Source organism: Labrus mixtus, chromosome 11 (genome assembly GCF_963584025.1).
Source record: "Labrus mixtus chromosome 11, fLabMix1.1, whole genome shotgun sequence".
NCBI lineage: Eukaryota > Metazoa > Chordata > Actinopteri > Labriformes > Labridae > Labrus > Labrus mixtus.
Window position 1 is genome coordinate 10,372,464 of NC_083622.1, and position 11,430 is coordinate 10,383,893.

Genomic DNA, 11,430 nt, shown 5'->3' on the forward strand with positions numbered 1-11,430 from the left:
TGCAACAAATGTTTCATGTCATGTACGTCTTTGTAACCTGCTACTGGATGCTTTTAATTTCCCTCGAGATCAATAAAGTATCTATCTATCTATCTATCTATCTATCACACAACATCATAATTTGACGTTTTATTACGTTTGTATTGCAGGAAAAAGGGAGATAAAACTTGTTTTTGGAATGTCAGAATTTGATCAATTTAAAGCTTAAACAAAGGATCCCTTTATTGCTACAGTATATCTGCATTAATCTTTAAATTACAAAATTACGTTCAGTTAAAAGATGCTGTCCCTGATTCCCCCCGCCTCTCCTGCCCCCCTCCCCCTTGTGGACCCGAGCAGGAATCGAGCTGGTAATGGATAAGCCCCAATGGCTAACCCATCTGACATGAACTTTTGGGAGCAAGGAAAACAAATAATTGAACCCTTGGCCCTGCCAGAGTGAATATGTATTGGCTTCCATGCATTCGCTCCCCAGTGTGGCTTTGTGTCATCTTCTGAGGGAGGTGGTTGTCAACTCGTCTAGTCTCAGGACCCAGAACAAGCTCCTCCGTTTAAAAAATGGTGACCCAAATTTCTGATATTTTTCCACCAATCAGATTTATTCACAGAAAAATTGTGCAGTTTGGACCTCAGTCGGTACACAACATGTGACAGGCGCAAGAAACGGAACAAAACAAACATGTAAGTGCTTCACAGACTTTTTTACACACGTTTTTTTCCAGGGACACATGGTTGACCCACTGAAAATGGCTCCGCGACCCGTCTCTGGGTCCCGACCCACCAGTTGGGAACCACTGCTTTAGTACTTAGGTGAAGCCCGTAGTTAATACTGGGGTCCAAAGCAACTGCATATTTCAAACAGCTTTACCTCACCTTGAGAGACGATGTAATGAAGGTCATTTATTCTTCCATTATCTCAAATGAGCTCACATATTTACCGGATGTGTGGATGAGTTATAACCTACTCGAACGAGGAGTGAGTCACTGTGATGTTTGAGAAATGAAGCTCTCCCTTCATCTGTGACATGTGCAGTGGTAAACGGCCATCAGAGCTCTGAGTGACACGAACAAATAGGTTGATCCACACACAGGTCAAAACATGACACGAGGCGAGACAATCCTTTTGTATCGACAAGGACACTTACACATATTGCAGCTTGAGGTTGTGTTGGAAGGCATTGGCGGAGATGAGCCTCAGCTTACATGACGTGACCGTGCTGAAGAGGGAGGGGAGGAAGCACAATAAAACATCAGAACAAATACACAGGGGCATGAAGTTAGGAGTTCATGTGACAGGAATAAAAGTCAGTTCAGTGTTATCTTCATCTTCAACCTGATCAATGTCTTTGAAAATAATCTACGTTTACTTTTTTAAAAGGTAGAATCAGTTGCTTTAACCTTAAAAAAATAAAATATAGACTTATACAAATGTAATGCCGCTCAATCATCACTTATGGGCCTCCATGTGAGGTTGGATTTTCATGTTTTGCTTTTTTTTTGGGTCGACTTGGAACGTTTCTGGGTGGGGAGTCGGTGTGTATCCTGCAGTCAGTGTGGCTTGGAGGACTGTCGCCTTGGTGTATGGGGTGCAACCTAACAGCCAGGCCATCAGCTCCCTCGGGCAGCTGTGGTCTCAGTTAGTAGAGTCGGTCAGAAGGTCGGGGGTTCGATCACCAGCCCCTGCAGCAACATGTCCGACGTGTCCTTGGGTTAGACGCTTAACCCCAAGTTGCTCCTGCTGCTTCATCAGTGGCGTATGAATGTGTATGAATGGGATTAGTTACTTCTGATGATCACTTTACAGAGCAGCCTCTGCCATCAGCGTGTGAATGTGTAGGTGTGACCTGCGGTGTAAAAGAGCTTTGAGTAGTCAGAAGACTAGAAAAGTGCTCTACAAGCTCAAGACCATTATCCAATTTGTGTTGCAAAGTTGTGGCTTATAAACTGAATTTAAACTCTTATTTATACAGAATATTAAACAGAGAATTTCTTCAACAAACTTTACCGTTAACAGTGTAACAGAACAATAACATGTTTGCCTGATATAAGGAGTAATAATTGGTTGAACATTTGTCGTTGTCTTACAGTAGCTACGTTGTAGTATAAGAAAAACATGACTTACAGGTTCTTCAGCTCTCTGTAGTTTACGAGATCGATCTCTGTTATGTTCTCCAGGCCCGCTTGGTTCTCTATGTAGCTGGTTCAGAAAAGAAAGAGAGAGAGAGAGAGAGAAGAGGGAGAGGCGAAGGTGAGTTCCTCTCGCTGTGACCTTCAGTTTTTTGTTGCGATGATGATCAACTAAGTCCATGCTGAATGAAATAATCAGCAACAGCTGGGGGGGGGGAAACACTTGAAAATGGCACACATAGTCCCTGAGTTCATTGACCAGGGTCAAACCAAAGAATGAAATAGGAGGATTTAAAATTGTTTGTGTTCATTATGAAAATGGTTCGATCTGGATGTAAGCCATTTGGTGAAGCCAAGCCGTATTGTCAAATAAAGTAAAAAGTCATATAGAAGAGAAATAGCAGCCTTTTAGGGATGATAAGTCACACTTAGCACTTATAGTAAAAGAAAAGGCTGAAATTAGTTTACGTCACCTGTTTAACCTTCCTGTCAACACTCAGCATGATGCATTTGTTAAATAGTGATTTGTCGCTGAATTTCTGTAGTTAATCCTCGTTAATCTCACAAATGTTCATGTTTGAAATTCCACTATTTCTGTCTCAAGCTAAGGAAACTTCACTTCCTGTCTGGATACAGACCTGCTTTTATTTTGAAAATAATTAACTCCCGGTAAAATTAAGGTTACAACATCAACTTAACCGCGGAAACAGGAACTCTTTAAAGATTCGATAAGTCAATGAAAAATGCTAAAAGGAACGGTCACAAAGTGAAATGTTTGATGTAAGGAGGTGGATATTACTTTTGACTCGTCTTGGAGTTTGTTTGTTTTTAAGTGAAAGTGACATATTCAAAGGCGTAGCGGTGTCGTTCCTTTCCATCACTGTGACTACAGAGAGAAGCTGCGGTGGTTGACCTTTAGTACAGTGCGCCTTTACGTGATAAATGTGATTTAAAGAGAATAAACTTTAACTTCGGAACTTAATCACATTGTGATTAGTACATTAACACTGGCAGCCATATTAATTATTTAAACAATTAACCAATTTTACAGAAGCTGGAAGAAAAAAAACCCAGAAAAAATAGAGATTGGAAGAAAATCAAACAACCGTGTGAATGGCTGAAGTTTGAAAACATGTGCACTGAAAACTAGAAGGACAGTATCCTCCACATTCTGGCCCACGATGACGTGTCAGACCTCCTTGACCTCCACTGAACAAACTAACAACATATAACAAAACCAGCCGAGAAGGTCCATGGACCCACAAACCGCAAAGCTCATATAACATCTTAATCTTCTGCTCATGGAAAATAATAATACCTTAAGAGATGCCGGGTAGACGAGGCTGATGGGAAGCTATTTTCCAGACACAGCCTATACCTCACAATTACGAGTGAGCTGTGGATCAATTCAGCACTCATTACAAGGACAGCGAGCTCCTTTCATGAGATGTTTGAATAGACAGCTGGATCGGACCTACCAAGGATCCTGCAGGAGCAAACTGTCTGACCCTTTCTCTGCCATCTTGTCCGCTCTCTACAGCCACTCATCAGCAACATATGTGTTTTCCATTTTCTCACTTCAGCAACACAGTGAATGAAAGATTTTCTAAAGCTCTTAATGAGGCTCTTTACTCTTCTCCGAACTCATAATAACTCTCTTGGGAAAGCCTTCCTAAAACTTCATGAAGACAACACCAAGACATATTCATATTTCAAGCAGAGTGCATTGTGGTTGCTACAATGGAAGACGATTGGAAAAAATAAGAACAAGCAGTTACAGGTAGCTCTTTTTTTTTTTACACAAACTTTACAAGTAAAAACTACTGACATGTTTTATCTAAACCATAGCTGATTCAAAAAAAAATCCTTTGATATGTGGATGAAGAAAACTGTAGTTGAATCACAGACTGTATGAAAAATGGACGGCATCTTAACGACGTCACCCATTTTGTTTTTAAAGAGGCTTTTTGAAGCTGAATGACGGCGGACGCCATATTGGTAATGCTTACTTTGATAAACCTAGTAAGAGAAGAAGAGATAATGTTGAGGCTGGTCAAATCAGCCACACCCCTAATTATGCAAACAACTGTGCATAACTCTTAACTTTAGACCTTAAGCCTCCTGGTATACAGCTGCAACATGCCCAACTTGTTAGTCAGCCATGCCACAAATTCTGAACATTTATGAGACTTAATAAAATCAATAAAGATGAGTTTTTTGAACCAGGCTGTAAACATGTTTCTTTCTGCTAAAACAATGGGCCTAATGATCTGGGACCTAATGAGGAGACCTTGGCTTTTGCAGCCAGCCTCAAGTGGACACTCAAGGAACTGCAGATTTTTGCATGTTTGCATTGGGACGCTGTTTACCAAAAACATGAAAATGATACATTTTAAAAAGAATATAAGAAGGCTTTAAAAAAAAACTTTACATGTTTGCAGTTTAAAAGTTTAACTTCTGGACACAAGATGACTACTTAGATGAAAAGTTCATCCTTAGTGTACGTGCACATTTCTATACCAAACTTAAGAAAGTTACATATTGAACATCAATCAGCTTCTTAACTAGTAAGGATGACAAAAAATCATCCTGTGCTGCATGTGGACGAGGCAAGCCGGTGAAAGTAAAAAGATCTTTAGTCAAACATTTAAATCTTTCTGCACAGTAAAGGTCAAGACAAGCAATACACAATTTAATGTGGATGAGGACTATAAATATGCAATGTATTTAAAAGCAGATTAGGCTCGATTTACCTCCTCCAGTGATACCCCATGGGGGAAAGTGGCCATCCAAACAAACATACGTACAGTATGTAAATGAGTAAGAACATGGGGGGGAGGGGGGAACCAAGATTTCCAGGACTTTATATATGCAAAAGCCAGTTTTCTTTTTAAATATGGTCACAGTGTACTTGTAAGCGGACCAAGAAAGACTCAGAAACTGGTGCTGAAGACAGGAGAGATCTGATTTCGTTTGCTATTTGGTCATTTAAGAGTCTACATTGGGGCTACGGCATTTTTGACAGCGTCTGCGGGGGATTTCATTTGAAAAATCAGTCAACTGCTCCTCCTGATATGCTGTTTTTTAATAGTTAGATTTTTATAGTGATAAAGATTTTATTTAAAGGTTTTTTCCACTTACAATCTCTAATGCTATCAACAGGGATGGATGGATGGATGGATGGATCATTAGATGATGGATAGATAGACATTGCACATATTGATCCATTGGGAGACATGTCTATCATACAGATTGATTTGAATATAGATTTTTTTTCCCTACAGTATAAAAGTGTGTCGAGTATACACTGAAAAAATACCTGCAGTAATTTGTAGTTAATGGCAGCCTCTTTCAGCATGTGGCACTGTTTCAACTGTCCACTTCTCTGTTTGTCAGCTGCAGCACACAAACCTTTTTATTCATGTCTGATTGACCCACACAGCAATAATGTGATTACAGGGCAGGTGGGCCCAGGATCACCCATCGCCTTTACTTATTGGATTGAGCCAAGTGGGTTGTATATCATCTATTGTTCCCCGGGTGGGGGCATTGACTGGCAATTCACAAAATTGAATTTATAACTCAGCGTATGATGAATTTCGGGCCCTGTTCCACGGTTAATGGCCCCTTGTTTGTTCCACGTATCGGCTTTATTTCCTCGCACCGACAATACAGCAAAGTGTTGTTGTTTGCTGGCATGTAGAGCAGCGCAGTAAACAGAGGCAGAGAAAGGCCCGCTCGCTTATTGATCGAAACGGTTCAGACAGAATGTCGAGCCTCACCCTGAGCTCTGCCAAACATGTCGAGCCGTAGGTACAAGGAAATACCTCCAAGGTACGAGAGCGAGGAGGAAAGGAGAGAAAGAGGAGGAGAGAGGGGGGTATAGGTGAATAGAGGCAGACAAGCAGCGGTAAATTGACTTGCTCCACTGAAATAACGTTTGAACAAATGTAGTTCCTTCTTAACAAGTGCTAATTGCTCAGATCCGGAGCCAGGAACAAAGAGAGAACAGCGTGGTGGAGCGGAGAGTGACATTTACTTTTCCATGTTGGAGCTGATGGTGGGTTGCATAATAATACAGCAGCCCTCTTTAAATCACAGGTGGTCAGTTTCTACTTCTTTTTTCCATGCAAAGTTTCGAAAAAGCCAGCCTTAAATAACAGTCATCTGCTGCCGACGTGCTGCAGCTGAGCGGGAAGTCTCACTTCTTCTGAGCAAAAGCCTCGCAGGTTTTTATTCAAACACTTTCCCTCAGGGGTTTGAATGTCTATAAATGGGTTTTAATCAAAAATCTGACATGCATGACTGTAAGAAAGCCTCCAAACCTCAGCAGCAGATTAGGTTAAACTTACCAAATTTCACTTTATATACTTTTTGTGGTCATACGTCCTTATTAATGGTGCTTTTACACTCGCACAAAACTCCTGAAAACGTCCTTAAAATGTCTTGGTGAGCTGCGAGTGTGAACGCAAACAGATTCATTTTTCACTCTAACTTCAAGAGGAACTTTTCCTGTCATCCCCCTAGTACATATTTCAGGTGAAGTCGGAGTGAGCTGATGTGAGAACGCAGCAGGAAATAAATAATCAGGAAAAATCACAGTGTGCAAGTGGCAGGGTGTGATGACGTTTATATCCTGCGACCAGCGCACAACCGAAGAATATATGCAGGGGAATGGTGCGAGCTCCTTGCATCTAATAAAACTTCTTCTTTATGGTTTCTGGTCACAAGTATTTTCTTCTTCCCTCTTTTGTTGATACTTGATGTAGCATTGATGTAAAAGCAAAAATTATCATTATAGCTTGGACTTGACCGATATGAAATTTTTGGGGCCGATACCAATATTGAAATTTGGGGGGGGGGGAAAATCCGATAACTATATATCGGCCAATATCTTTCTTAGATCTATGTTCGATCTGTAGCGATAGATATAGATTTACACATTAACGTTGATCCCTCAAAAATGAGCCGATACCGATAGTCACTGGAGATGCTAATATCGGCCGATATTATCGGCTGGCTGATTAATCAGTCGGGCTCTTTCAGCATATCCTGCCCCCTGATGTCCTAATGTCACCACAGTGTTAAGAGCTGTGTTTAAATAGTTTTAATAACACACGATTCAGATCTTGAAGTCAGCTATATGTAAACAGAGTATGTCTTTATTATACACAAAAACACTACAAGGGGTGACTGGCTCTGAGATCTTTCAAAGACCCTGACGCCACAGTTTGAGGCTCACTAGACGATCGGACTCCAATTCCCATCACTATCTCCCAGTTATTGTCAGCATCAATCCATAATTGATTTCTAGTGACCAAAGTGACTAAATCCCTGCCATGCTTATGAGTCTCAGATAGAAGCAGATTTACTTTAAAGCAAGCAGCATCTGAAGCTGGCTAACACTAATAAAAAAAAACCCCTCTGATTCAAAAACAGAGGAGAATCTAAATAAATCAAACTCCAAGAACTACAACAAGCATTGCAGATACGTTGTGGTTTCTCATTGTGATTTTGAGTGATTTCACACAGATGCTCTCCAGTTTTTAGTTCTAGTCGTTTGTCATTATTTCTCACACTGTGCTAGCATCAGACTTCTACCTAGAACAGACCAAAAATCTAATATTTTTGGCACAAGTAATGCAACAATTAAACAAAGGCATATTTGGGCCACAACATCAGACTGAAAAGGTGACACCTGTCACCAAATAGCATTCGGAAAATCACCTGTTGTTCCAAGGCAAAGCAATCAAAAACAACTTCACTGCATCACCTCAACGATTCGATCAATTCAACAGCTCCACATTTGTCAAGTGGATACTTTTCCTTCTGTTTTGCACCATGGGAAAGCCTCATCAATGACTGAAGAGTAATTTCTGTATCGATATTTTAACAAATGGAGCACATCGACAGACTCTCCAGACTTAAAAGTCATTGGACAGAAGATGTGATACATGTATTTTCCTAACCTGAAAACTCAAAGATCACATTTGAAACCAGCCGTAAATACTCCCACTGAAGATCACAACTGTGCCATTGAGGCGCTCCAAACTTATTTAACATCAACCAATAGTGCTTAACTTAATACAAGCAGAGAAAAACAAGCTTAGAGAGCCACCAAGCTCAAGACATCTGACATATTTTGACACATTTAGAAGCACATGCAGAGCAGGTGTCTCTTCATACTCACATCTCTGTCACGTTCTCGCTCTCCTGCAGTGCCAGTGTCGGGATGCTGGTGATACCATCGGGCTCCAGGCACTGCAGCATGGCGAAAGAGCACCGGCAGGCAGATGGGCAGCCTCCCAAAGTGGGCAGCGGTGCCAGGCTGAGCAAGGTGAGCACCAGGGGCAGGGTGAGCGCCGGGGCCCGGGGTGCCACAGCCATGATTACAGAAGACCAGAGGAGAGGTTTTTTTGGCAGCTGGAGTTGGAGTTGAGTGTCTGTGTGGTTCACCTAATGAAGAGAAACTCTTCTCGTGGATCCTCTGGCAGGGTTGAGATCCCAGCTGGTGTCAGGGTCTGGTGCTGAGCCACAGCTGTACTGAGCAGCAGGAGGGGCAGGCAGTCAGGCAGGCAGGCAGGCAGGCAAGGGGCCTCTGGGGACATAGTGGTAGTGGGCTGCAGCCTCTCTCTCTCTCTCTCTCTTCCTCTCCTCCACGATGAAGGGAGGGGCAAGATAACAGGGGCTAGAGTCACCAGACACCTCTGGGGGGGGGGGGGGGGGGGGGGGGGGAAGGAGGGGTTGGGGGTTAAGGGTGTGTGTTGATGATGATGAGGAGGAGGAGATGGTGATGGAGATCTGATCGGCCCTCTGTCCTGCCGACAGCTCGAGGTGTAACAGAGCCAAGAAAGTCAAGGCTCCTGCGTGCCAGGATGTGTGCAGCAGGGACGCTCTAACAGGACTGCAGAAACATCCCGCTGTATGCATGGATGGACGGCTCTCTGCTCAGGGGGGGAATTGATTGTTGGAAGGTTCCTTAATGCTGAGACTTGAGCAATAAGGTTGCTTGATGGTTGCGGGGAAGTAAGGCGGGTGTGGAGGCTTTAAATGTGCAACACCACGTTTCATTAAAGGAAATGAAAGCAAAGCACTAAAGGTCTCTGAGATTGTTTTTTATCACCATTGTTATGTGCTGTAGTGTTGTGTATATGTACGTTTTCTCTCCCTCTCCCTCTCTCTCTCTCTCTCTCTCTCTCCTGCGTGCTCACCAGGGGTTGCCCCTCAGCCTGAGTGTGCCCAGCCACACATGTGGCACGTTGGCAATCAGAGGCTGAGCTATAAAGAGCAGGAGAGCGGAGGCAGCAGTTGCCAGTGGGTCAGTCGGCTGTATGTGTGTGCTTGTCTTTGACGTCGAGAAACTTTTGTGTAATCTTTCTGTGGAAGGAGTGTGTTTCCGATCGAGGCCTTATTGTATGGAGTTAGATCAGTCTCAATATTCACAAATGCACACAGAAGGATTCACAAATGTATTTCAATGCACACACAAATATATTTCATTCTATATAAATGTAAAACAAATCCACAAATAAAAAAATAAGATTCACAAATGTATTTCTGATTGAACACACAAATATTTATAGTTTTGTATACATGTAATAGAAATCCACAAATATATAAAGTGTTCAGTCTGCATTTACAAACTGTTTGTCATTTGTGAACCTCACTGCATTTGTGTGCGGGACTTTTGAGACTCCCCTGCCGTGGTTAGATTCACAAATGCATTTTTTTCAGCAGGGCAATGTCTGTAGCCAATCAGATGTCTCCTTCCTATTCAGCCAACCACAGTAGCGTAGATTCAAGGGTATGATTTAATGTGATCACTTTAGCGTTGCATCTGCGCAGACAGCGATTAGCCTAGCTATCAGACAATCTGATTAAGTCATCTTTATTCTAACCAGCACAAATAGTCTCTGTGACTGTCGTACTATATATGGAAAGTTGTTTGTCGTGGTTATGACATTGCTATATGACTGCGTGTGGTTATGTATCAACACACATTCAACGTCATTCTGATGACAGACTAGCGGTCACTGTCACAAGTTAACATGGCCAGGTGTCACTCCACGGTACTTTCAGGCTTTCTCACATCGTTCAGACTGTTTGTGTCCAGTAACGTTAGGCCTACTAGTGTTAACTTTTCCTGCTTCAGCATCTGGAGCGTGGTCAGACTTATTGATCTGCTCCAGCTCCAGGGCCGAAGCTGTAGGCTAGCTCTCAACTCCGGGACCCCGTTCCTTTTACTGAACCGCAGCTACTAGTAAGCAGACACGGAGAGTACCGGCTTGTTTCTTGAGAGTCGGGCCGTTTATTACACACACAGAGCTCAAACTGCACATACACTTCAGATACTGACTCGTTTCTCTGCTGTGACACACTGCCCCGGTCCCCGGCATCAACTACGTGACTCGCGCGCACACACCGATCGAACACACACTCTCACTCTCCCTCTCCTCACTCGCTTCACCACCCACATACGCGCTCTGAGCTATACACAGACAAACGCTACTCGGTAAGAGTTTGCGGAGTCACAAAGTAAGTTGAAACCATAGACTGTAAACCGACGAATGTCAGACGGAAAATATAGCTGACTTTGCAGATGTCTGGTCTGGTTGTAAACGTGATAACGATAGTAAACAATGGGTCCTTCAAAAGCCGCGGCCCCAACACATCGGCCGGAATATCACCAGTTTATTCAACACAAACAACTTTCCATATATAGTACGACAGTCACAGAGACTATTTGTGCTGGTTAGAATAAAGATGACTTAATCAGATTGTCTGATAGCTAGGCTAATCGCTGTCTGCGCAGATGCAACGCTAAAGTGATCTCATTGAATCATACCCTTGAATCTACGCTACTGTGGTTGGCTGAATAGGAAGGAGACATCTGATTGGCTACAGACATTTCCCTGCTGAAAAAAATGCATTTGTGAATCTAACCACGGCAGGGGAGTCTCAAAAATCCCACACACAAATGCAGCAATTACATATATACAAAACTATAAATATTTGTGTGTTCAATCAGAAATACATTTGTGAATCTTATTTTTTTATTTGTGGATTTGTTTTACATTTATATAGAATGAAATATATTTGTGTGCGCATTGAAATACATTTGTGAATCCTTCTGTGTGCATTTGTGAATATTGAGACTGATCTAACTCCATATTATTGTTCACGTCGTATCTTGCTTATTGGTTCTTGACTTTTATTTGAGATAATAAGATTGGCTTCTCTTTTGTTTTGTGTTTTGTAGAAGAATCTTTGTTCTGTGTTGAACATTTGTGTTTAAATCCTTTT

General features: G+C 42.2%; 1 protein-coding gene across 1 annotated transcript in view; it reads right to left on the bottom strand.

Moving 5' to 3' along the window:
- Positions 1–9,034, bottom strand: part of ntrk1 (neurotrophic tyrosine kinase, receptor, type 1) — a 31,029-nt gene extending 21,995 nt beyond the window's left edge. Inside the window, exons 1-3 of the mRNA XM_061049941.1 lie at positions 8,318–9,034; positions 2,123–2,197; positions 1,146–1,217 (exon numbers count right to left, since the gene is read on the bottom strand). Of these exons, the coding sequence (XP_060905924.1) occupies positions 1,146–1,217; positions 2,123–2,197; positions 8,318–8,514 (344 nt within the window). The 5' untranslated portion in view covers positions 8,515–9,034. The remainder of the gene's footprint in view (positions 1–1,145; positions 1,218–2,122; positions 2,198–8,317) is intronic.
- Between the last annotated feature and the right edge of the window lie 2,396 nt (positions 9,035–11,430).